Here is a 26,297-nt window from a genome sequence, read left to right on the forward strand (position 1 = left end):
ATGTCACTGCAGAGGATTGTGCGCGTGTCCCTGGAGCATCCCACCAGTGCCGTGTGCGTGGCCGGTGTGGAGACCGTCATAGACATTTATGGGTAAGACCCGACGGCCAGGGGTTTGTGCGTCCTTGGCTCTGACCCCATAGGTCTTCCTCTCCAGGGGCTGTGAAGAACTTCCTCTAGGCTTCCGCCTGGCCTGGCTGTCCACTCCTCAGACTTGGCCTTGGAATAGCAGCCAATAAGGGAAGCTTGCTCAGGTTCCAGCAGGGGACTCCAACTGCAGGAGGCTGAGGCTCAGTAGAAGAGACTGGTAGTGGCTGAGCTGGGTCTGGGGACTTGGAGGCTGCTGGGGACTTGGAGGCTGCCGGGCACTTTCCCCATCCAGAGATCCTGTAGATGGGGCTGGGGGTCTGTCTCAGGCACACGGATAGAAAGAGGCGTGTCCTTGCCAATAACCCCCTAGCTTTTGAGGCTGAGAACGCAGCATGGAACAGTGTTTTAAAGACTGTGTCTACCTCCACGGCACCTGTCGGCTCCAGGCAGTGTTCTGGAGCTGACCAGGCCCTTTGAGTTCAACTCTTGCGCTAAACTCAGCAATTCCACCCTGATGAAGAGCCTGTGGTCTAGGCTCATTGTGAGCATCATCTTGGCTGACAAGCAAAAGCCCAGAGAAGGTGAAACATTTGCTCAAGCCACACAGTAACAAGTGGCAAAGCCAGGGTTTGGAGCCTGTCACAGGCTTGCTCAGCTGTCCTGACACTTGAGGGATTTCAGTTCTGGTTTCCTCCAGCCATTCAACGCCCATTCATTAGGCCCCAACTGCATGCCAGTCTAGCACCTCATGACTTGTGGTTTCTCTCTCCCAGGAAGGAAAGGAGGGTCCAGGTAGGGGTTTAGGAGCTGGGCTCTAGGGAGCACCCAGGAGCCAGCTCCTTAGGCTTCTGAGGAGTCTCGTTTCTGAGGCTGAGCTGGGGACAGGCAGTCAGCATGCCTGTGGTGGGCAGGGTGTGGATCCCTGTGACCGTTTCTGCCTCCCAGCCTCCCCTTAGGCCAGGTTTCTGTCCACCTCGTCCTCATGGGGGGTCCTGTGCCTTGTATGATATTGAGCAGTATCCTTGGCCTTCCTCTGGAGGCCAGTGACACCCCACCTTACTTGTGACAACCAGAATGTCTCCAGATATTATCAAATGGTCCTAGGGCGTGAAATGACCTGTTGTTTCTTTTCTTTGGTACTGGGGATTGAACCCGGGGTGCTTTACCACTGAGCCACATCCCCAGCCATTTTTATTTTTATTTTTTTTATTTTGAGGCAGGGTCTCACTAAGTTGTCCAGGCTGGCCTCAAATTTGTGATCCTTCTGCCTCAGCCTCCTGAGTAGCTGGGATTACAGGTGTGACCACCATGCCTGGTTAAAATCACCCACTCTTTGAGAACCAGTGTCCCAGACTTAAGAATTTAAAGATCCAAGTGAATTTAGTGGGAAGCCAAGATGGTCCCAAAGTGTTGGATGTCGAGGGTGAGAAGCCGGTCATGGGGTGGGCAGCTGGCCGCCAGGAGCTAAATCCTGGTTGAGGGGTGGGGGCGTGAGGGTGGGAAGAGGAATCAGTGGCTCCTGGGGCCAGGAGGAAGGTGAGGGGGGCGAGATCCCTGCTGCCTGGCGCCACTGTCTGCCCCAGGGCTGCGTGCCCACGGGGGTGACTCACTGCCCCAGCTGCCGTGTGCCCGTCGGGCAGAGGTGTCTTCAATTTGACCTGTGCCAGGAAACCTGGAGGAGGCAGAGGCCACTGGTCTTGGGGCAGCCTGAGCGAGATGGGCCATGCTGAGGAGTCACAGAGAGCCGTGTGGGGGACAGCCACCGGGTGGGGGTGGGCGATCCTTAAATTGCAGTGCCCCGCCCACCCGGGGACGGTGGAGCTTCTGGTTGGCTCTCTCCCACGTCCATCAGTGTTTCCTTGGGGGCTGGTGCATGCCAGGGGCTGGGGACCCCGCAGCGCTCAGCCAGCGGCACCCAGCGGGCTTCCTCCTACACCTCCGGCCCTGGGGGTTCTGGGAGGCTGACCGGCTTCCTGCAGGGGCCGCAGAGAGGACTCCTGTCTTGGAAGGGGAGCCACCGGGGTAGCTCTGAGGGTTTGACGGGCCTGGGAGCTCAGCCTGGGCACTCTTGGGGGGGAAGGGCGTGAGGTGTGGTGACTCAGCCCTGGTCCGAGACATCCCTGCGGTCTGGTCTTGGAAAGGTCCTTTGTCCCCGCAGAGCCTCTGCGTTCCATTATCAGCCTGGAGACGGAGGCCGAGCGCTTCACACACTCCAGCAAGTTCTCAGGCCGCCCATGGAGGGAGGCTTAACAGCTCCTTCCAGTCGCCCGAGGGGTGAGCGGGCCCCAGGCCCAGTCGTGGCGCAGGCTCTGTGTTCTACCCTCTCAGGGCCACCCACAGGTGGCATGATCGTCACCCCCTTCTTATGATGAGGGAACGGGTCACGGAGCCAGTGAGTGGCAGAGCCAGGAGGGGACCCAGCGGTTTGGCCTTTACTACATAGAGTGGGCAGGAAGGCTGAGTGGGGAGTGGTTAGTGCCCAACCTCTGGGGGACACTGGACTGAGGTGACTGTCGCACTATCACTACATTGTCATGGTTTCAGGGCTCTGTCCTGAGCCTGGGTGCGGCACCAGGTGGCTCTGGAACAGCACTGAGCCGCATGGGGGAAGGAGGAATGGAGAAAAGAGGCTGGGCAGTCAGGGAGGGCTTCTTGGAAGAGGAGCCTTGAAGGACGGGCACTGGGCCTCGCTGTCCCCCATGCACCCTGTCCTCCGCCTCCCCAGGAGTTGCAGCTGGCTCAGGCCTGGCTCCTGAGCAGTGAGTCCTGGGACCTGGAAAGGGAGGGGAGAAAACACAGCCTGCGCCCAGAGGGCGGCTGGCTCACCCCTCAGGGCAACTGGAAGGAGACATCCAGGCTCCCTTTCACAGATGCAGGGAGGCAGCTCAGAGGGACAGTGGCCCAACCCGTCCTACCCTGGGAGGCACAACCAGGGCTTCCGCCCAGCTCTCAAGGGCCGAAGCCAGCTGGCCGCTCTTCTCCTGGCACTTTCTCAAGGCTGCAGCTTCGGGTTGAGACGGGGTCCTCAGACTCGAGTCCTGGAGGGGGAGGGGTCTCACCAGCAACATCGAAATCCCAGGAGACTCGGTGGAGTCGCCCCAGGGCCCAGAGCCACTCGGGTGGTCGGTGGCTGGACGCATTCCCACCGGGCACTCCTGGAGCACAGGAAGTGCTTCTTGGAGTCTGTCCGGTTGCCGCTGCTCGCGGGGCTGAAGGGCCCTGGAGCTGGTCACCTTCGGGATCTTTCTTGGAGAGCAGTTGGTCCTCGGGCTGGTCTGAGGGGCCTCTGGGGTCCCAGGCACCCTTCGTTTTCTGGATGGAGAAACTGAGGCCAGAGCAGGAAGGGACTGAGAGTAAGTTAGGGGCAGAGGTGAAGCTCAAAGCCACGTCGCCCAACCAAATGGCTCAGAATATTGGTGACAGGGAAACTGAGTCACAGAGGTGCAGAGACTCACCTGGGGGACCTGGGGGGCTTGGGGACCCTCCGTACCTGGCTCCGAGGGCCCTGGAGCCCCGGGTGTTCTCAGAGACCCCAAGCTGTCGGGTCCAACCTGCAGGGCTGCAGAGGGCCCGGCACACACAGCAGTCCCGGGGCTACCAGATGTCCCTGAACTCCTTCAGGATGCCAGCCCAGAGGCTGACAAGAAGGGCAACCTGACCTGGGGGTATACACCTTGCTCACCTTGGAAAGACCCCAAGAAGCAGCACTAAGAAAAGCCAGAAGGCAGGGAGTCCCCCATTGAGCCACATCTCGTGGGTCCTGAGCAGGAAGTAGGCTGCCGCCTTTGGGGGGAGGACCCCTCCTCCATTAGCAGGTGTCTTCTGGGGACCAGGCCCGTCAGCCTCCTCTTCTCCAGCAGAGTTGCTCCACCCTGGCTGTGTGTTCGAATCACCGGGGACCTTAAAAACAAACTGCTGGGCCGGATGCAGGGGCGCGCACCTGTGATCCCAGTCTCAAGAGCCTGAGTCAGGGGGACTGCAAGTTCAAGGGCAGCCCGGGCACCTCAGTGGGGTCCTGTCTCAAAATAAGAAATGAGGACCATGATGGTAAAGGATGGTGGTTGTAAAGCGCCCTGAGCTACCAGGAAAAAAAAAAACAACGTTGCTGGGCCTGTGGCGGGGCCCATGGCGAGGCCCTGGTTCCCCTGTGCATGGGAAAGCCCGGCTCCCTCCCGCCAGGGGCCCAGCATCGAAGGCTCTTCTCAGCCCTCATTAGGGATGAGTGTGCGGCCAGGGTTGAGAACCACCACCCTCACTGGGAAGCACCCTCAGCTCCTGTCACCTAAAACGTGCCTAATGGAACTGAGAGGGGAGTAAGGACCTGGGACTCGGTGACAGGAGGAACAACATCTAGCCAGCAGGAAGGTACCGCGGGACTTTATGTGGGCTTCAGCGGAGGGGGCAGCACTGATCCAGGGCCAGGCTGGCCCTGCACCAAGGGAGAGGAGGCTTTGACTGACCTGCTGAGGCGGGCTAGGGTCTGGTCCCTGGTCAGCGACATGGTTCCAGAAGGGATTCTTCTTGCACCAGATGGCCAAGGTCACTGTCCGCCTGTACCCTTGAGGCTGACACCACCATCCTGTGCCCACATCCTGGCCTCTGGCTCCATCCAGGTCCCAGGACAGGCCTGAGGGTTCGGGGGCTCAGGCTGCTGTGGCTGCTGGAGGAGCTCAGGGACAGACACCAGCCCCAGGGGGCGGTGACACAGTGCCTGCAGAACCCAGTGGAATCTGACCCCAAAGTGAAGGCAGCCAAGGGACAGATGTCGCATGAAGACAGAGCTCCCCTCCAGGTGCCGTCAGGCAGCTGCGGACCCCAGTGAAGACTCCGATTTTTGGCAAAAATAGCCTTCAGGTCCCCGAGGAGTAACCTAGACAACGGTTAGTGTCGTAACCCACGCGTCAGAGGTGTGACATTGGAAACTAACGACCTGCTGCCCAGCTGTGTGGCTTCCAGTACTAGCGACTCAGTCGGCAAGAACAGGCGAAGCCGAGGGTTTATTTAGGCTTTCTCTGGTGACAGTCTCATCTGGTGCAAAAATTCGGCTTCTCGAGCTTCCTCGGGGTCTCATGACGGGCCTGCGGAACACAGCGCAGGGTAGAGAAGCGCGTACCCTGCCGCCACGCCCCCTGCGCCCCGCGGTGTACCGCACTGTCCCCGCCTCTGTCCCTCCGAAGTGGTCCTTGATGGTCTCAGACCAGAAGCCCTGAGATTGGGTCCCAGTTCTGTCCGCTCGGCTGCGTCATCTTGCATGACTTCCTGCGGCTCCCTGGGCCTCCGTTTCCCGGGGCACCTGAAGGGTTGGCATTGAGCAGGGGGTTCTGCGCTCTGCTCTCGGGGGCCTCTGAGCCCCATCCTGGACCTGACAGGCTCTGTCCACTCTGGACGTTTGAGGCAAGAGCACTGATCTGGAGCTGGGCCCTGAGCAGGCGCGTCTTCCACCTTCTCAACTGCTCGGGCCGTGGGAGAAGTCCTGGTGTGGCCACCATTTCCCAGGGCAGAGTGGGGCAGGGTGCAGGGCATGGGATCAGGAGGACAGAGGTTTCCTGGACCTGGTTCTGCTGTGAGGCTGGCCTGGGGAGGGGACCTGGGACCCTTGCTGACTGGGGAGAGATGCAGAGCCCACTGGAATCTGCCATCCTGCGGGCGGGGGATCTTACTTGACATCTTGTCCATCTTTTTCTGTTCAACCACAGGGACTTTCCCCTGAGTTTCCCAGCTCCTGAAGTGTTTGGTTTTGTTCTAGAAGCTGAGGTCCTGAGCCCATGAAGGGAGAGGACGGGTTTGGGTTTGTGGTGACCATAGAGCTGGCTGACTCTATGGCTCTGTCACTTATCCACTGTGTGGCTTTGAGCAAATCACCTGCCATCTCTGAGCCTCAGTTTCCTCATCTGCAAAGTGGGGATGATAGTGCACACGCCATGCAGCTGTGGGAGCTCCCTGCACCCACTGTCACCTCATGGTTGTCACAGGGAAAGGGAGAGATAGGAAGAGCTGGTGGTCGCTTCAGGAGGGTGGCCTTGTGCTGAGCTGCCTGAATCTGCCCTGGGGGACCAAGGTCCAGCCTATCTGGGGCAGTGCACCCTGAGCCCCGCGCTCCCTCAGCAAGCATCGGAACGGTGTCCAGTGACAGCCTGGCTTCGAGCCACCTGCAGCCCTGCTGCTGCTGCTGCCACCAATCTGCTTTTCCCTAAGGTGGGTCAGAGGTCAGCCACCTTTAGGGGGACCCGCTCTGCCGGCTTGTTGGGGCCTGGCACATTGTAGCCCTGGTTCAGCATCCGTGACACAACAGGGCTGCTGGTGGCCTGCTGCCTTCACCATCCTCAGGGCTGGACGGGCTTTGGATGATCCTCGGCTGGACGGCCTCGGCTGGGCCAGGAGCACTGTCTACGGCAGGACTCGGCCACACGTGGCAGCTCAGGCCTGGCCTGAGGGAGAGCTGTGTCCAGGGAGGCTTGCAGGCTTCCCTTGTCCTCCAGGATGGGAAATCCAGCTCCTCCTGTACCTGACGTGGGGTCCCCTCCTGGCAGCCACCACGTGACGGTTCCAATGCACAGCGTCCAGGATGGGGCGTGAGCTCAGGGCCGGGCCTCTGGAAGGTGCCTTCTGGTCACTTCTGGGCTTCAGATTCCCTGGCAGTGAAATGAGGCCATGACCTTCACTCATCCAAGGTGCTTTTTGCACCCGGGGCTCCTTCCATCTCCCCAGCGCCCCAAGCCCACCAGAGACACAGGCACTGAGCCAGGCTGTCCGCCTGAGTCCCCCAGGGCTGGGGTCCAAACCCAGACTGCCTCCCCCAGGGTCGGGCTCAGCTTCCTCGCCTGACCAAGAACCATCGCTGGCTCCCTGTTACATAGGGATGAAGCAGAGACCAACCCGTCGCAGCCTGAGTCTGTCTGCCCCTGACCTGAGGCTGCAGGACGGAGACCTCGGGACCTCCGAGCGGGCTCCTCTACCAGCCTTTCCCGGTGCCCAGCCTCGCCCCTCCTTCCGTCCACCTGTTTCCTGCGCCCTGCTTACTCTCATTGTGACTTCCCCGCCCGGGAGGGTGGTTCTGAGCCTTTCCTGACAATTGTCACACTTGAGCCTGGCCAAGTGGGAGTCACTTGGGAGTCCCCTGGGAGCCAGCCTGGTCGGGAGCCGCCGCCTCCTCTCTTCTGGGCCCCTCCTTTCCCCAGCCTCAGAGGCAGCCTGTTCGCCTCCTGCGTGATGTTGTAGGCCCTCTTGGGCCACTGTCCTGGGGCCCCTCCCGGGAAGGGATGCCTCCAGCTTCACTGGGATCTGGGGATCCTTCGCCTCCCAGGGGACAGCCCAGGAAGGTGTTGGGAAGCTGGGCTGAAGTACCCCAGACCCGGGGGCCTGGGCATTGGGGGCTTTTCAGACTGTCAAGGTACTAAGCCCTAGCTCATGAGCCCCCGGCCCCAGGGACAGCTTGGGGTCAGGAGTTCCATAAAAAAGCTGAGTCCCCGGGATGCTGACATGTTCCTGGGTCTGTCTCCCCGTCTGTCTTCCTGACTCTGTCTCTGACTCTCCATCTCCAATAGTATTTTTTTTTTTTTTTTTTTTTTTTTTTTTTTTTGCAGCACTGGGGAAGGAACCCAGGGCCTCTTGTGTGCTGGGCAAACGCTGTCCCCTGTGCCTCACTCCATGCCTTTTTGTCCCCATCTCTCTGTGACTCCAAACTCTCTACCCGGCTCCTCCACGTCCCCTGACAGAGGCTGGCCCACCCACCCAGGGCAAAGCAGCCAGACGGCACCACCAGCCCCAGAAGTGACAGAAGTTGGAACTCCAGATAAACAATGGACAATTTTTAGTATAAACATGTCTCCAAACCTACATAGGCCACACTTATACTAAGACAATTATTTGTTGTTTATCTGAAATTCAAGTTCAGGGGGCAGTCTGTGTTTGCACTTGCTGAATCTCGCAGCCCTGCGCATGGAAGGAGAAGCAGGGCATCACCCCCGCCCTGGGGGTGGGGCCTGCGTCCCGGGGGTGGGGCCTGCGTCCCGGGGGTGGGGCCTGCGTCCCGGGGGTGGGGCCTGCGTCCCGGGGGTGGGGCCTGCGTCCCGGGGGTGGGGCCTGCGTCCCGGGGGTGGGGCCTGCGTCCCGGGGGTGGGGCCTGCGTCCCGGGGGTGGGGCCTGCGTCCCGGGGGTGGGGCCTGCGTCCCGGGGGTGGGGCCTGCGTCCCGGGGGTGGGGCCTGCGTCCCGGGGGTGGGGCCTGCGTCCCGGGGGTGGGGCCTGCGTCCCGGGGGTGGGGCCTGCGTCCCGGGGGTGGGGCCTGCGTCCCGGGGGTGGGGCCTGCGTCCCGGGGGTGGGGCCTGCGTCCCGGGGGTGGGGCCTGCGTCCCGGGGGTGGGGCCTGCGTCCCGGGGGTGGGGCCTGCGTCCCGGGGGTGGGGCCTGCCCGATGGAGCACGGATGGGCCTGGTTTACTTCTCTTTATAGAAAGTCACTGTGAGAAGTCAGAGCCACCTTGGTGGAGGAGGCTGGAAGGGCTCTTTCCTCTGAGGCTGTCGCCTGGGTGGGGCAGCTGTGTGAACGCCAGGACGCATTGGCCCAGCCTGAGACTCGGTTTCCCAGGGGTGACTGGCGTAACTGCCCCTTCAGAGGCTGTGGCTAGGATCAGGAGCAGATGTAGGGGGAGGCTTAGTGGGCGTCCTCAGCAAGTGTGCCGGCAGGGCCCCGAGTGTGGTGATTATTGCTGTTCCTGGGACCCAGCCTGGTGGGGCAGGATGTGGCTGCAGGAGCCAGGTGGCCTGGGTTTGGATCCCAGCCTGCCCTTCCGGCCTCATGACCTTGGGCGGATTCCTTACCCTCAGTTTCCCCATCGGTAAAATGGGAGGCAGTGGCAGCACTCAGCTCCTAGAGCTCCTGAGAGACCTACATGGTACAGCTCCATAGGGCCAGTGTGCAGCCAGGGCCCCTCCAGGGTCGGCCACGGGGCCTCTCCCTACGTGGTGACCGCTGAGCCGAGACGCAGGCCTGCAGCCACCTGCCCTGGGCGATGCCAATCCTCAGCTCCCTCATGGGGTCTAAGGCTCTGAGGCCATTGGGAGAGTGGTACATGCACCTGCTTCAGCCCGCAGTGCCGGGGTGCAGAGCAGGAACCCCATAATCAAGGGATGGACAGGCTGGTTTTCAGGCAGGGTTCCCAAGCAGGAATGGGGAGCCACCGTTCCAGGGACCAATGGCATCATGGAGCTTTTAAACCTATAATTAACACCTGGTTGTTTGATCCAATCTGGCCAAGTTTCCCAGGGGACATGGCAGTGCTGTGGGACAGCCTGGGCACAGTGTCAGAAAGAGGCAAGTACATGCTTGGCTTTGCCGTGTGATGCTGTGTGACTTCAGCTTGTTGCTAGACCTCTCTGAAGGAGACCTCCCTCCCTCATCAGGTGGGCATGATTCTGCTCACTTTGCATGTAAGCTCGCTCTCACACACACACCCACACACACAGCACACACACTCAGCAAAAACTAATCTCTTCCTAAGGGAGACCCCAAGGATACTTAATCACCTGCTAAGGAGCCATGTCGGGGACCTGGGGTGAGAATCTTTCCTAAGCTAGAGACGCAGAGCCCCCGGAGCCCGCTGGGCAGAGGTGGGCCTGGAGCAGGCAGTTGGGTCCTGACTGGGGCGGCGTTTGCAGTTCTGTTGGAGGCAGAGACACCCTCGAGGGGAGCGGGAGTGGACACAAGCTTGAGAGCCGGCGGGGTCTTATGGGCGGGGCCTCCACGCTGCTTGTAGGGTCCCACGGCCCAGGGTGGTCCTGGAGGCGGCGGGCGGGCACCTGAACAAGGGCTGCCCTCGGCATGTCCTCGGCCCTGCTCTCCCAGGTCGGTCCCCGAGGGCACAGAGATGTTCGAGGTGTACGGGACCCCCGGGGTGGACGTCTACATCTGTCCCACCCTCGAGAGGAGCCGGGAGCGCGCGGACACCAGGCGGTGGCACTTCGACGAGGGCCTGGAGATCGTGGTGGTCATGAACTCCCCCAGCAACGACCTCAATGACAGTCACGTGAGTGGGGCCCTGCCCAGGGGAGGGGCAGAGGCCGCCACCCACCCACCCACCCACAGGCCCACCTCCCCTCTCCCCAGTGTGGGCGAGCGCCTGGCCCTGGGGCCAGAGGCTGCGGTTCGAGTCCCAGCTCTTCAACTCGAGAACGACAGTGTGACAGTCCCCACTGTGGCCCGCGGGTTGGCTCGGGGATCTCGGCTGCTCCGAATGAAGAAGGGCAAGCTGGGAGGGAGGGACACTCCTGCCCAAGGAGACGCCCTGCCTAGGTGACAGTTCCCTGAGGTGCCTCAGTTTCCCCAAAGACACTCTCTTCCTGACCCTTTTCAGGACGGGGCAGGGGGCATTTAAAACATGGAAGAAATGGGTGACCTTTGAGCTTGGCACCCCTCGGAGGGCTAAAGGGGACCAGGACTCGGGGGGGTGGAGACGTGGGCCCCTCCATGGAGACTGACCACGTCAGGCTTGGGTTGGCGGATGCCATCCACCCACACACCAGTGGGTGACACGAGGGGCCGGTCCCCCTTTCACAGGGACTGAGAGCAACTCTTCAGGGCCACACAGCTAACGGGCAGGAGGACTAGACCAGCGCAGGTGGCAGGTGGCCTCAGTCCCCTCTCTGCTCCCACCCGCGCTGCAGCTCCGTGGGGCGCATGGGCCAGGGCTCACTGAACCCACGTTGCAGATGGAGACACCGAGGCCAAGGGCTGTGGGTCCCCTGAAGTCCCACCTGCTATTGAGCAGCAGAGTCAGCGAGGGGCAGGGCAGGTGCCCCCGAGCAGCACGGGAGGACCGGGCAGCCTGTGGAGGTGCCCTGCAGAAGGGGGGCTCTGGGGCTGCCTCCCCACCCTGAGCTCCTTGGCCCCATGGCTGCTAGGACAGACCAAGGCCAGGGTCCCCCGCCCCCCTCCTGACCCCACCTGGCAACGGGGATCAGTCACAGCAGGATTTAGGAGCTCTCAGGACTGAGCGGGTCGGGGTCCTCGGCAAGATCTCCTCCCTCCACTGAGTTGAGAACACGGAGCCTGAGAGTGGAGCCCACATCTGGGGGAGGCCCGAGGAGAGGCGGGCAGGAGAGGACTTGGGTGCCTCCACCTCCAGCCACATCATCACCAGCCTCAGGGTCTTGGCTCAGCAGAGACAGGGCCGCTCCAGCCGGCAGCACGAGGAGCCCGAGAGCATCCCCACCGTCCATGCTGTGGGGCGGGGATTACTCTCCCGCTGTTAGGAAAAGTGAGGCCAGTAACCTTCCAAGGTGTTCACCCCTGAAGGCTCCAGGACCCGAGCCCAGGCTGTCCAGAGCCCTGCACTTGACCCTCCCATGAGGCCACCTGCCCGCCGAGGACAACAGCTGGTGTTTCTTGGGCACTTCCTCAGGATACACTACGATCCTCCGGGGTGGACCTACATGGTCCCCGATTTACAGATGAGAAAACAGAGGCAGCTCTGAGAGGGGACGGGCCTTGGCCAGGGTCGCAGAGGCCAGAGGGGCTGGGCTCAAGTCCAGGCTACGTCCAGGGTTTACTGTTCTTAAACCTGCCGGGTCCAAACTCCTCTCGTTACAAATGGTGAAACTGAGGCCCAAGAGCAGGGGCTTGCCAAGACCACACGGGGGTCGCTGGTAGGACAGGGACCCGGGTCTCCATAGACTCCCCCAGAGAGCTCCGTCCCACAGACGGGCCAGGCCAGGCCCGGAACAATGAGTAACTCGGAGCAGGCTAAGGAAGAGCTGGGTGGGGCCGAGGTTCCCAGCCCCCATGTTCTCCCCACAGCCTGACCGGCCCCTCTCTCCCTCCAGGTTCAGATCGCCTATCATTCCAGCCAGGAGTCTCTGCCCCTGGCCTACGCAGTGCTCTACCTCACCTGCGTTGGTAAGTGGGGGGCTCTGCTGCGGGCGAGGCCCAGGGGTCTTGGCTAAGGGCAGGGAGGTGGTTAGGGATGACAGCGACCCAGGGATGTCTTTAAAAAATCAGTTGTATTTTTTAAAATTAAAAAAGTACAGAAAATTCAAACAGTACAAGAATATACACTTAAAAGTAGACCTCCCTCCCTCCAAATCCGGGCTTCCTGTTCCCCAAGGCAGCATCCTCCCAGAGAGATGATTGATACATGAGCTCGGTGCAACTGGTTCAGATGCTGAAACTCTCAGGCAGGGAGTGGAAAGTGACTTGGATTCCTGTGTTAATGGTTCTAGTGGAAAAGGTGGACAGCACGTAGGAACAGAGGGGGATTTCAACAGGGAATGGAAAATTATGAGTCAAAGGAAATGCAAAAATCAGTCCTGGAGATGAAAAATGCCTTTGATGGATGCTTCAGTAATCTGGATGTAGCTGAAGAAAGAATTGGTGAACCTGAAGATAGGTCAGTGGAAGTTACCCAAACTCTAACAGAGAAAAAAAAAGCGAAATAAGCAAAACAGACCTGAGAACTCTGGAACAGAATCAGATGGTCTGAACTCAATGTAGTTCCCATCAAAATCTCAAAATGACCTTTTCATAGAAATGTGTAAAGCTAATCCTAAAATTCATAAGAAGCACAAAGAGCAAGAATTACCAAGACAAGGCGCTGGGCTTGTGGCTCAGTGGTAGAGAGCTTGCCTAGCACAGGTGAGGCACTGGGCTCAATCCTTAGTGCCACATTAAAAAATAAATAAATAAAACAAAGGTATTGTGCCCATCTACAACTAAAAAAGTTTAAAAAAAAAAAAAAAAAGAATTACCAAGACAATTTTGAGAACAAGGTGGAAGGATTCATAGTACCAGATATCAAGAATTTTCCAAGCTATAGTACTTGAGGCAGCATGAAATTTGGGCAAGGTTAAGTACATAGACTAATGAACCAATAGAGAGCCTGGGGACAGACCCAGGGTTCAGAGGTCAGTATGGGGAATAGATAAGCTTGGAGCCCTACCTCACACCATAGCCTACAAAATTGCACATGGCAGCAATTAGCAGGAAAGTTGAGCACGTTTTATGTGTCAGAGGCATTTGCAGAAGCAGAGCGGCTGGGCTCAAGGGGATGCATCTTTAAATTTTGATAGATGTGGCCAGATAGCTTTCCAAAAACTCTGAGCCACATTTGGTGCCTGCAACAGCATGGGGACCTCCTGGCTAGCAGGTGCAATCTCAGCCTCTTCTCTTTGTGCCAGTGTGACAGGTCGCCATCCCCTTGGTTGCTTAAATTTGCCTTCCCTTAGTTAGGAGTGGGGATGGGCATGTGCCCCAGACCCTGCCCCCCAACTCCTTGGAAAACATGCCGAAAGTTCATAAAGCTTATTATATGTATGTATACACACACACGTGCACACACATTAAATGAACAATTACAAAGCAAACACTGGAGTGGCCATTCCCACGTCAAGAAATAAAATGCAACTAGCGCCCAGAAGTCCCCCAACCAACCCCTCTCTGATCACAACTTCCTCCTTCTCCTAAAGGTAAACACTGTTTTGTGATAAATATTTCCTTGTGTTTCTGTATGGCTTTTACACCTGAATGTTCCTAGCAGACCACATAGACTGGATTTGCAGCCTGAACTCTGTGGATAGAGTCACCTCTCGCGTGTTCCTTTGGGTTAGGCCCCTTCTGCCCCAGGTTATGTTTATGAGGTTCATTCCCTGGTGGCCTGGTGCCCGAGTATCTTGTCATATGGTAAAAGCAAATCATTTGAGCTGGGTGTGGTGGTGCACGCCTGTAATCCCAGCGACTCAGGAGGCTGAGACAGGAGGATCACAAGTTCAAAGCCAGCCTCAGTAACAGTGAGGCACTAAGCAATTCAGTCTGTCTCTAAATAAAACACAAAATAGGGCTGGGGATGTGGCTCAGTGGTTGAGTGCCCCCAAGTTCAATCCCTGGTACCAAAAAAAAAAACCAAAAAATCATTTGAAATCCCCACCCCTTCTCTCTTAAGAACTAAGATTTTGTTTTTCTTGGTACCGGGATTAAGGGGTACTTAACCTCTTAGCCACACCCCCAGCCCTTTTTTATATTTTATTTAGAGACAGGGTCTTGCTGAGATGCCTAGGGTCTCACTAAGTTGCTGAGGCTGACTTTGAACTTGTGATCCTCCTGCCTCAGCCTCCTGAGCCTCTGGGATTACAGGTGTGAGCCACCAGACCTGGCCTAAGAAGACTTTTGCAGATGCAGAAAGATTGATTCAGGCCCCTGGAACTTTCACTGGCGCTGCAAGATCTCCCAAATTCCTAGGGAAAACTGTCAAGTTGGGATGTGGGTCTGAGAGTGTGGGTCGCAGCTGAAGCAGAGGCTCCGAGAGGCCCCACAATTGGAAGGTGGCAGAGCTGATGGGCATCCTGGTCAGCCTGACCAGAGTTCAGGCTCGCTGTCCCAACCCAAGGAGGCGACACAGATGGCTTCACACAAACCAAGAGTGTCCCCTGGTGATGCAGGCTCGGTGCAGGCTGTGCCCGAGACTGTGAGGGCTGGGGGATACAGAGAGGAGCAGTCAGGAGGGCTTCCTGGAGGGGGTGGCTGTGGCCCTGCCCCTCATCTTCCCAGTGGGCTCTTACCCAGCCCAGGGAGGGAGGCTGCAGAGCCTCCACCTCTGGCTGTGCCTGCTGGGAGAGGCCACACCCCTGTCCAGCCCCAGACGGGCCCTGACACTGGGCTACAAACACAGAAGTCATGATCTGTTCTGGGCTCCTGGGGACCTCGTGGGGACCCACCCACTGCCTCCCCTGCAGACATCGCGCTGGATTGTGACCTGAACCGTGAGAGAGGGCAGGACGGGAACTTCGTGGACAAGGTAGGTTTCTCCACCTGGGCCAGGCGGGGGGCGGGGGGGGGGCGGTGAAGTGTCAAGCTGCTGTAAGCCCAGGTCACGGGGAGAGGCCATTAGAGGTATCCCCCTGCTTCCCAGCGGATGCTGAGGCCCAGGGACCAGGGATGAATGGGATCTTCATTCACCAAGAGAGAAATCTTCACCAGAAATCACCAGGCACGAGGCTCCCAGCCTTGGGCTGGGCCTCCGTTTGTTGGAGGAAAGTTCTGGATTTGTGGGCGAAGTCAAGGGTGGGCAAACGTTTCAAAAAATAAAGGTCAGATGGTGGACATTTGAGGCCCTGGGCCGGGCGTCTTCCTGCCTCGGTGGGGTAAAAGTGGCCGCAGTCAGCACATAACCCGTGCGACTGTCCTAGCAGAACCTGACCACAGGGACAGGCAGCCAGGAGACATGGCACCGGCCACAAGGAGCTGACCCCGTCTGGGCGAACAGGGACCTGCTGAATGCGAAACTGTGACTGACTTCTGGACCCCACAGTGGTGCATTAAATGCAGCCGGTGTCCAGAGGAGGGCCCAGGAGGCTGGTGGGCGGGGAGGACTCGGCAGCTTTGGGGTGCAGGGACCGGCAGGGGCCTCAGCTCACGGGGCCGGAGGGCGGCACGGGCCAGGTCAAGCCCGTCGCCTGCTCTGTTTTCTCACCGACAGCGGCAGTGGGTCTGGGGGCCAGGAGGGCATGGAGCCATCTTGCTGGTGAACTGTGACAGGGACGACCTCAGCAGCGATGTCCAGGACAACTATGACCAGCATGTGGGCTGCCTACAAGGTGGGAGCTGGGCAGCTGGGCCCCTGCTCATCTAGGTCACGGCTCAGATGCCCTGGGTTCTGGGCAACCCCCAGGTGGGGCTCTGGTGGCAGAACTGGGGGCCGGAGTGGCCAACCTGGGCACACCGTGGCGTTGCTCAAAACCCACCTCAGGCTGGCGCCATGTCTCTCTGGTGTCCCCAGAGCCAGTGGCACTCCTGTTGCTCCAGAACCTCTGGAAATGATCCACCCTGCTTTCCCCTTCCTCCAGGGGACCAAAGGATGCAGCATTGTTTGAGTACCTACTGTATGCCCCGCCCTTCTCATGTATCTTGTCTGGTCATCAGGAGGGAGGGTGTCACCATCCCAACCCAGAGATGAGGCCCAGAGGCCAGGAGGCTCCCAGCCTCCCTCTGCTTGGTCCAAGGTTTCCCCCTCCAGCCCCTGATCCAGACCCCACCCCGGACCTCTGACCTTCACTCAGGGGCGCCTGCTCTGCCAGGTCCACTTGGACCACAGCAACCAGAGGGACCAGGCAGGGACAACCTGGGGTGGGGGTGGCCAGTGCTCCCACATGAGATGCTTCTAGGGGCCACTGGAGATGGGAACGCAGAGGCCTGGGGGGAGGGTCCTGCCCAGCCTCACAGCCCACCTGTGTGGCTGCCGGGTGGCCTCTGCCCTCTCCAGGCCAGGCACAGGGCTGGCGGCTCTGCATGTCACGTCTCTGGGCAGATGAGGACTCACAGTAGCACCACATGTCACTCTGTCACACGGCTCCGTGGTGCTCTTGTGGTGGCTTCCAGTGTTTTCACAGCTGGGACACCTGAGTCCTGGCGCTCACTGTCCTGGGGACGAGGTGGCCGGGACAGGAGGTGCAGGGGATCCCAGCACCTCTCTGAGTCACTGCCCTCTGTGTGGCCCCCAGACCTGGAAGACATGTCCCTCATGGTCCTGCGCACCCAGGGCCCCGCAGCGCTCTTTGAGGACCACAGGCTGGTCCTGCACACCTCCAGCTCCGACGCCAGGCGGGCCCGGGTCTTCCACGTCTGCGGTGAGTCCCTGCGGCCCCGCCCGGGTGGCCGCCCTGGCAGCTGGGCAGGCCCGGGTCCCGGGAAGAGTGCCAACAGCGGGGACCTTGCAGGCCCGGGGGTCACACCTGCAGCCCCTCCGCCCTTCACCAGGGAGAGGCGGGCGGGGGCTGTCCCGTGTGTCGTCGGGGTGAGGCCGCGGCCCTCCCGGCCTCCTGCTGCCCAGGCCCCTGCGGTCACAGCCGCCCGCCTCCTCCCAGGCCCCGAGGACTCGTGCGGGGCCTACAGGTGCGTGCTGGGCCAGGACAAGGTGTCCTACGAGGTGCCCCGGCTCCACGGGGACGAAGAGCGCTTCTTCGTGGAGGGCCTCAGCTTCCCTGACGCCGGCTTCCCGGGGCTGCTGTCCTTCCACGTCACCCTGCTGGACGGCTCCAATGAGGTGGGGCTTGGCAGAGGCACGGGGGGGGGGGGGACACCTGGGCTCCGGGGACCCAGGCTTCTCCTCCGCGCTGCTGGCTCCTCTCCAGCCAGGAGAAGCCGGGCTTTGTCAGGGCCCCGGGGACAGACGAGATCCCCCTCCCGGCCGCCAGACGGCAGACCTGTGCTGTCCCCCCGCGGTCCCCGCAGGACTTCTCGGAGGCCCCCATCTTCACGGACACGGTGGTGTTCCGCGTGGCGCCCTGGATCATGACGCCCAGCACCCTGCCGCCCCTGGAGGTGTACGTGTGCCGGTGAGTGTGGGCAGCGGGTCCCCAGGCTCCCAGCCGCCCGCCGGCCCTGGCTCTCAGTCCCTGTCCCTGGCTCGTCCACAGCGTGAGGAACAACACAGGTTTCGTGGAAGCGGTGGCCGAGCTGGCCAGGAAGGCCGGCTGCAAGCTGACCGTGTGCCCGCAGACCGAGAACCGCAATGACCGCTGGATCCAGGTAGCGGGCCCCGGGCGGGCCTGGCCAGGGCTCCACCTGCAGGGAAAGGCCAGTCTGCCCCGCTGGGGCCCTCGGGCAAATGACCAGCCATCTCTGTCCCCCACCTTCCTAGTCTGCCACCAGGGATGACAGGCCTGGGTGTGCAGATCATGGACCCTGGGCCACCTTGGCCTTCAGAACCAGAGGGGTCAGGACTGACCGGGCCCTCGAGGTCAGAGGAGGAGGCATCTGCACCTGTCAGGGCCCTTGGCGCTGTCCCAAGGCCAAAGGAGATGACTTGTGCCCAGTGGCCTGTTAGTCCATCTCAAGCCTCTCTGGGTCCACCCTGGCCTGACCCCATACTGGCACCCTCAAGGTCCTGTCTATGTTCTCATTCCCTCTGCCCTGCTGTGTGACCACAAGCAAGCACATGCCCTCTCTGAGTTTCCAGCCCCTCCTCCATCAGCAGGCATCCTGACCCCTGCCCTCCCAGACTGGGCTTCCCCAGAGTGCCCATGGGGAAGTGGGGAGCTGCTGGCTGTCCACAGTGGGCATGTCCCCTCGTTGGCAGGATGAGATGGAGCTGGGCTACGTCCAGGCGCCACACAAGACCTTCCCCGTGGTCTTCGACTCCCCCCGGAACGGGGAGCTACAGGAATTTCCTTACAAGAGAATCCTGGTGAGTCGTCACCACAGCTGGCCCTGGGAGCCGAGGGCCACCCTGGGGGGCGTGGCTCGGGGGACAGGTGCAATTCAGGAGATGCCCGGTCACGCTGGAGTTTCAGAGGAGCAAGGAGGAGCTTTTTGGTATAAGTATATCCCAATGGGGGACCCTCCACCTCCTGGACACACAGGGGTCAGACCTCTGCTGGCCCCTGGTGGTCCGTAAGTTCCTTCTGAGAGAGGCCCTGGGAGACACCGAGGGCCCGCATCAGCCTGCTGATCCCAGGCGCAGGCACCCAAGGGAGCCAGCCCCCGGCCCCTGGGCTGGCCGTGGCAGGAAGGCCGCGAGGGGCCGGGCAGCCGCCTCCGGTGTGTCTGGGGAGCACAGAGCCACCTCAGGGGCCCTGTGACCAGGGGCTGGCACTGGCCTAGGGCCTGTGTTCCCGGCTTCAGCCCTAGGCCTGCATGAACTGGCTGCTGGCTCTGACCCGTGGTCACTCGGTCTGTCCCCCGTGGTCACTCAGTCTGTCCCCCTGTGGTCACTCAGTCTGTCCCCCATGGTCACTCAGTCTCCCCTCCGTGGTCACTCAGTCTGTCCCCCTGTGGCCACTCAGACTGTCCCCCGTGGTCACTCAGTCTGTCCCCCCGTGGTCACTCAGTCTGTCCCCCATGGTCACTCAGTCTCCCCCCCTGTGATCACTCAGTCTCCCCTCCGTGGTCACTCAGTCTCCCCTCCGTGGTCACTCAGTCTGTCCCCCGTGGTCACTCGGTCTGTCCCCCGTGGTCACTCGGTCTCCCCTCCGTGGTCACTCAGTCTGTCCCCCGTGGTCGCTCAGTCTGTCCCCCGTGGTCGCTCAGTCTCCCCCCTGTGGTCACTCAGTCTGTCCCCCTGTGGTCACTCAGTCTGTCCCCCGTGGTCACTCAGTCTGTCCCCCGTGGTCACTCAGTCTGTCCCCTGTGGTCACTCAGTCTCCCCCCCGTGGTCACTCAGTCTGTCCCCCGTGGTCACTCGGTCTCCCCTCCGTGGTCACTCGGTCTCCCCCAGCCATGGTGGCTCTGCCCACCCGTCCTCTGGGAGCTCAGAGCCCCGAGTCAGTCCAGTCCTCCCTGCCTCCCCGCCTACCTGACCCCCATCTCCCGCCAGGGTCAGGATTTTGGCTACGTGACTCGGGAACCACGGGACAGGTCTGTGAGCGGCCTGGACTCCTTCGGGAACCTGGAGGTCAGCCCCCCGGTGGTGGCCAACGGGAAGGAGTACCCCCTGGGGAGGATCCTCATCGGGGGCAACCTGCCGGGGTGAGAGGGCAGGGACTGGCGTCCGGTGGAGGCTGGGGCGGGCATGGTGACCAGGGCCTGGGCCAGGGACCACTCCACGCCTGGGCACCAGCAGGGAGTGACGTCACTGTAGTCCTACATGGGGGGGGGGGAGGGCTGTTCCCGACACTGTTGGCACCTGAGAGCCAGAGCTGGGACCTCGGAGATGGCTCAGTTTGACCCTTAATTCTCCTGGTGGGCCCAGGGAGGGTGGGTGACTAGGCCTGGACCTTCTGATTCTGGAATAAACAGATGATGCTGACCACAGCGTCCACCAGTTAACAGTGACAGGAGACAGGCTTCCCTTCCCCACTGTCCCAGGAGACAATGCATTTGAGCCAGAGCTCTTTCATACTATAGTGTAAATGACTAACAGAGGGTCTTTCCTTGAGCATGGGGCAAGGGCTGTATGAGACGTGCAAAGTGACCTGCTGGTGACACAGATAGACTCACAGACTGTGAGTTATTGAATGCGTGGCACAGAAGAGCTGGTGGACAAGGAATGACACCACAGTGGTTATTTGCTGTGGAACAGATCAAGACACTGAGCCAATCAATTCAGCAAAGCTGTTAGAACAGACTCAGGATCAAATAGTAGATAATCCAGAGTCGAGCTTTAGAGGGGACCAGCTGTCCTCAAGTACATGATCCCCCAGAAAGAGGAAATATAAACAGGATTTAAATCCACAAACCTAAAATACTGTAAGGCCCTGGGGATGCTCTATCCACCTCTCTCCCCACTGACATCCAGGAAGGTGAAGGTGCAGCAAGAGAGATCTAAGTTAAACTCAAGCAAGAACTGCCTGACCATGGAGGGATGGAATGTGGGTGTGAAACTGGTGACTTGCAGTCCATCTATGAGAACAGGGTCTGAGGGTGGTTCTGAGGATTTGCCCAGGTGGCAGGGCCTGATGGGTCACTGCCCTGGTGTGACTGACCTGTCCCCAGTCTGCCTCATCGGGAACGCACCTGGTGGGGTATGAAATGCACACATTTATGGGCCTTTTGTAAAGTCAGGTTCTGCAGAACTCTCGGAGTCTTTCTTAGTTACGTGCCTTCTTAACCCTGTGCCAGGTCGAGGGGCCGCCGGGTCACCCAGGTGGTGCGGGACTTTCTCCACGCCCAGCGGGTGCAGCCGCCCGTGGAGCTGTTTGTGGACTGGCTGGCCGTGGGCCACGTGGACGAGTTCCTGAGCTTTGTCCCTGCCCCGGATGGGAAGGTGAGACTCGGTGGCAGGCCCCTCCCGGCATCTGGGGCAGGGGCTGGGCTGCAGGGGCTGAGCCGGGCCGGGCCGGGGCTCAGCAGTCCACGCTCCGCACACAGGGCTTCCGCATGCTGCTGGCCAGCCCTGCCGCCTGCTTCAGGCTCTTCCAGGAGAAGAAGAAGCGGGGCCACGGCAGGTCCCTCCTGTTCGAGGGTGTCATCGGTGGGTAACGGTGCTGCATCACGAAAGAAGGGACACGGTGGCTTCAGAGAGGGATGGCTGGTTTTAAAGCAGTGCTGTCCCCCCAGATTCGGGACCCCTGACCCCAGCCACTGCTGCCCGTGTTGGGGCGGAGCTGAGGCAGGAGGGTGGGGACCATCCATATGGGTGGGCATGGAGAAATTGGGGACATAGCCAGCCTGTGACCAGTACAGTTGCACCAAGCTTTCTGTTAGAAGGTTCTGGAACTTGGAGTTCAGTGTTCTGTGTCACCTTCTTGGATCCTAATGACTTGTGTTTTGTAAGTGAAGTCCGAGGGGTAAATCAGGCATGAGCTGAAGGCTTGTAGCCTCTGCCTCCCATCCTCCCTGCCTCCCCAGGTGGGCTCTCTGCTGCCCACTCCCTTGTCCTCTGGATCCCAGCTGCCAGGTCTCCCTGACTCTGTCACCGCCCAGGGACACTGTGGTCCTATTCCCCCAGCAGGAGCTTGGGCCTGGGATCTGCCTGCAGGGACATGTGCTGGGGGCTTGGCCGGGGTGAGCCCGCAGCAGTGCATGGCCGGTGAGGGGCTCCCACGCTCTGATTGCAGCTCCTGCGTTGGCCGGGTGGGGTGGCGGGCCTGGGGGGAGGGGCGCGGAGCCTTCCAAGCTGCACAATTTGCGGGTCTCATTCAGGGGCTGCCTGGCCACTTGTACGCCGGGCACATGCACCAAGTCAGGGCTCTGCCTCTGGGTGCTGTGAGGGTCCACCCTGTCCCAGGTATGTCCCAAGCTCAAAGGAGTGCCACATCAAATAACAAATTAAAAACCCTGTGGCAGGCTGAGAGGTGGGAGGAGCAGCGGCTGTGGGTCTTGGTACCCTGAACGGCTCCTTTCTCCTGCTTTTTGAATGAGGAACCCACGTTTTCGTGTCTCACAGGAGGAGTTTGGAGGGGCAGGGCCACCATCTGGGCCAGCGTGCAGGGTGTCTGCCAACTCCACCCCCTCCCGTCCCCACTGTGACCACCTTATCCCCAGGGGGACCTTCCTGAAGTCTGGGGTCCCAGGGGTCTCAGGGCAAAAGCCCCTTTGCCATTGGATCATGGATTTTCCTGGTCCATGGCCACCTGCATAGGCACATGACCCCGAGACCAAAGCTACCCAAGAGAGGAGACTGCAGAGTTACCAAGTATCCTCCCTTCCCAAGTGCCCCGGCCTCTGTGCTGACGTCACCCTGTGCCCAGCACGACACTGGAACCAGCCATAAAGTAGGAGCCCATAATTCCCAGTCCATCACTCCCAAAGGGACCGCGGCTCGATTCCCGTGAACCCAAAGTAAACCTTAAAAATCCTCCAGTCCAGAGCTGCCGGGCCAGGCGGGGCGGGGAGGGGAGTGCCCCCTCATCTTCCCTGGGGGACCAAGTTCACGGTGAGCTGGCCCAGAATCAGGTGGACAGGAGTTACCCCACTGCCTGGCTGGGAAGGAGACCCCAGGCCATGCGGCCACCATACTCAGGGCCGACCCACAGGCGTGGTCATGGCTTCACAGAGGTAGAGGTGGCACCAGTATTAGGCACCCAGGTGTGCCACACCCCATGCTTGGTGCTCGTGGACATCACCACCCTGATCCCCAGAGGGCTGGGAGGATTCCAGCCAGCCCCCTTCAGACCCCAGGAAGGGGAGGCGCAGAGGGGGGAGGCACTGGCTGGAGGGGGCAGCTGAGCTGGGGCAGCAATGGAACCAGCTGCCTCCACCTGGGCTGGAGGGACAGGAACCGCAGGTGTATGTGTGCTGGAGGGAGCCCTCTCCTCCCTCTCTCCAGCCTAAGGCCCTGTGACCACTGAGCCCCCAAGTCCCAGCTGTATGACCTTGGGTGAGTCATCTGGCCTCCCCAGCCTCGTCTCCTCGTCTGTAAAGTGGAGATGATAATACGTACCTGGTAGGGTGAGACTCCTGAGACGCTGGGCTCTGGACTCAGGGCAGCACAGACCAGTGAGGACTGCGAGCGGTCGTCCTGTTCTCCCTGCACCTGTCTGGCCGTCTCCATGGGACCCCATCAGGCAGCAGGAAAGCTGGGCTTCTGGGGAGCCACCTCCTGAAGGGCAGGCCAGGGCCTGATGGTGTCCACTCCCAGAACTCGCTGATTGACTGCTCAGAGAGCCGACAGAGGTCGGCCCTGGGGTGGGGGCGGACAGCGACGGACCCAGGTCCCCTCAGCCAAAGGAAGAGCAGCCGCTACTCAGCGCCCTGGGGGGTTGCAAATTTCCAACTCGGCGCCTTCCTACTTCCAGCGACTCAGTAAGCCTAGGGCTCACGGAACAGAGGCGGCGGGACCCCAAGTTCTGCGGTCGGTCCTGGACTTGCAGAAGGCCTTGCGTGTGCAGGAGTCAGAGAGCCGTGAACTTGGCCTTTGCCCGTGTGCCTCCCAGAGCCAGTGGCCCTCTGTGTCTCTCCCCTCCACAGGCAATGGGCGGGTCAGGACCATCTCCATCAACCAGGTCCTTTCCAACGAAAACCTCATCAGCTTTAATAAGTTTGTGCAGGTACAGAGGCGTGGCTGTGAGTGGGAAGTGGGCGGGGCTCGGGAAGGAGAGGGCGGGGTGGGGAATGGGCGGGGCTTGGGGCAAGAGGCAGGTCAGAAAGTGGGCGTGGCTCGGGAGGGGAATGAGGTGGAAAGTGGGCCAGGCTCAGGACAGGAGAGGGTGGGTGGATAGTGGGCGGGGCTTGGGACAGGGGCGGGGTGGAGAGTGGGTGGGGCTGGGGACAGGAGAGGGCAGGTGGGGAGTGGGCGTGGCTTGGGACAAGGGGCGGGGAGGTGGGCGGGGCTCGGGAATGGGGGTGAGGTGAGGAAGTGGGCGGGGCTTGGGTCGAGGGGCGGGGCGGAAAGTGGGCGTGGATATAAACAGCAAGGGCGGGGCTTGGGTAGCAGGGGTCGGAGACTCACAGCTCAGGACAGCCCAGGCTGGAATGGCCCAGACACAGGGGCTCCAGTGCCCACCTTCCTCCTGGGAGGTGTGAGTGTCTGCACCTGAGGAAGACAGGCAGCCATTGGCTGTGAGCATCCACAGAGGTGTGACCTCAAACACAGGGAGGGTTGGAAGTCCGCAAGGAGCATCACCGAGACCACCACGTGGGCAGGAGGAGAGGAGGCGAGAGACCAGTGGGCAAGCCGCTTGGTCACCCAGGCAGAGGGCTGGCCTTTAGACCAGACAGAAGCAGTGAAGGCGGTGGGAAGTGGCCAGGTCAGGGGCAGGTTCTACGGGTAGTGCCCCCAGGACTTGCTGTTGGATTGGACACGGAGGTGGGAAGGAAAGATAGAGAAAGACAGCAGACTTGTGGCCTGGGAAGCCAGGGGGAGTTGGAGAGCTCTGCAGAGGAGCTGGCTTGGGGGTAGAGATTAAGAGTCCATCTTTCCAAGATCATTGTAACGTCATGTGTAGATTAAAAAAAAAAAAAGAGTCCATCTTGGGACCCATCTGAGCAGAGATGCCAAGGGGGCTGTTGTCCTCGCGAGTCTGAGCTCAGGACATAGACAACCTTATACAGAGAGGGGCAGATAGAAACTTGGGACCTGTCAGTGTTTTAATGTAGAGACTGAATGAGATCCCTAAGGAGGGAGGATTTCAGAGAAGAGGGTCAAAGATGGAACATTCCGGAACCCTCTCAGTTTAGCCAGTGGGGCACAGAGCAGGTGTATCTCCACCAAGGGGCACAGAGGTGAGGTTTGTGTGGGCGGTTGATCCGTGGGCACTCGGTCCTCATGCCCTTGCTCAACTGCGTATGCCCCCAACACACATGGCAAGGTGTCCCCAACTCGGCCCCTCCCACCCCCAGAGCTGCATCGACTGGAACCGTGAGGTGCTGAAGCGGGAGCTGGGGCTGGCCGACCGCGACATCATCGACATTCCGCAGCTCTTCAAGTCTGAGAGGAGAAAGGCCACCGCCTTCTTCCCGGATTTGGTGAGCCCACCACCTGGGACCTGGGCCTTCCTACGATGAGGCTCCAAGCCTCCGTCCCCCAAGCGGGGACACATTTAATGACAGTCTTGTTTGGGATTGTGGTGGCTGGAGATTGGTCTGACGCCATGGTTTATGGTGGCTGTCCGTCATGGTCCCTGCTCGAGGGCGGGGGAGGGGTGGCGCTGATGTTGGTGGAGTGAAGGGATATTTGCACCTGGCTTCTCGGGGCTATTCTGTCCCCGTCCTCGGGCTCATGGTTGTGCAACACCCACGTCTATCCTGACGTGGTTCCAGATGGCCCCGCTCTCAGGAGCGTGCACTCTGATCCGTGGAGAGGGACACTCTCGTCACCTCTGAAAACAAGTCCCGAGATCTATTTCTATTTCAGTTGGGAGGGGAGGGCAAGTGCCCCCTGGTTTAAAGGGTAGGAGTGGGGGTCCAAGAAGGCTTCCCAGTAGGGGCCTCATTGAGCCCTAAGAGGTTGCCCCCACCCGGGCCTCCAAGTCTTGCATCTGAAACACACACCTGGGGCCCACTGCGTCCGGGTTCAGCAGCCTGAGGGAGGGTGCGGGAGGCTGCTGCAGCTCTATCCGCCCCCAGGTGGCGCTGGCGTGCCCTTGGGTCACCTGCTCTCCCTCCTTCCCCCAGGAGCTGAACTCACCGTCCTGAAAGCCGCGGGGGCCTTTCCTCACCAGCTTTGCTTCACCTCCTTCCTGCCTCTCTGGCTCTACCCTTCTTGCCTCTTCCTTCCCGTGGCCCTGCGAGGTGCCCCTGGAAGCTTGGGCAACGTTCCGGTTCTTGGGTTGGCAAAACGGAAGCTTAGAGGCTCTCCCCAGCCGGCCTCGGCCAGAGGGAGATTTGACAAAAGGACACTGCGTAACCTGAGGGCAGGGACCGTGGCAGAGGGCCCAGGAGGGCCTGGGCCTTTCTCCTCCTGCCCTCCCTCTCCTTCCCGGGTGCTGGCTTTGCTGCCCTCCCCTGGGACAGATCTGGATATGGCCACCCCACTAGGTCCCGCATAGGGTCAGCTCCGACCTGGGTTAGGGTGGGGGTTCCGCGGGGCGGAGCTGTGATTCAGCGCTGTTCCCCCCCCCCCCCGCAGGTGAACATGCTGGTGCTGGGGAAGCACCTGGGCATCCCCAAGCCCTTCGGGCCCCTCATCAACGGCCGCTGCTGCCTGGAGGAGCAGGTGCGCGCCCTGCTGGAGCCGCTGGGGCTGCACTGCACCTTCATCGACGACTTCACGCCCTACCACATGCTGCACGGCGAGGTCCACTGCGGCACCAACGTGCGCCGGCAGCCCTTCTCCTTCAAGTGGTGGCACATGGTGCCCTGAGCCCGTCCCCCCAGCCTCCCCTCCCCCCGCAGTGGTGGCCCCCGAACA

General features: G+C 60.6%; 1 protein-coding gene across 1 annotated transcript; it reads left to right on the top strand.

The window, feature by feature from the left end:
* Positions 1 to 26,249, top strand: Padi3 (peptidyl arginine deiminase 3). Its single transcript, XM_026400824.2, has 16 exons — positions 1 to 92; positions 9,929 to 10,109; positions 11,905 to 11,977; positions 14,806 to 14,867; positions 15,549 to 15,666; positions 16,570 to 16,695; positions 16,933 to 17,111; positions 17,300 to 17,403; positions 17,485 to 17,596; positions 18,147 to 18,254; positions 19,383 to 19,534; positions 20,627 to 20,771; positions 20,876 to 20,978; positions 23,417 to 23,496; positions 24,788 to 24,913; positions 26,016 to 26,249. The coding sequence occupies exons 1-16, from the start codon at positions 1 to 3 to the stop codon at positions 26,247 to 26,249; spliced, it is 1,995 nt and encodes a 664-aa protein (XP_026256609.2).
* The last annotated feature ends 48 nt before the right edge of the window (positions 26,250 to 26,297 follow it).

This window comes from Urocitellus parryii, chromosome 11, assembly GCF_045843805.1.
Source record: "Urocitellus parryii isolate mUroPar1 chromosome 11, mUroPar1.hap1, whole genome shotgun sequence".
Classification (NCBI taxonomy): domain Eukaryota; kingdom Metazoa; phylum Chordata; class Mammalia; order Rodentia; family Sciuridae; genus Urocitellus; species Urocitellus parryii.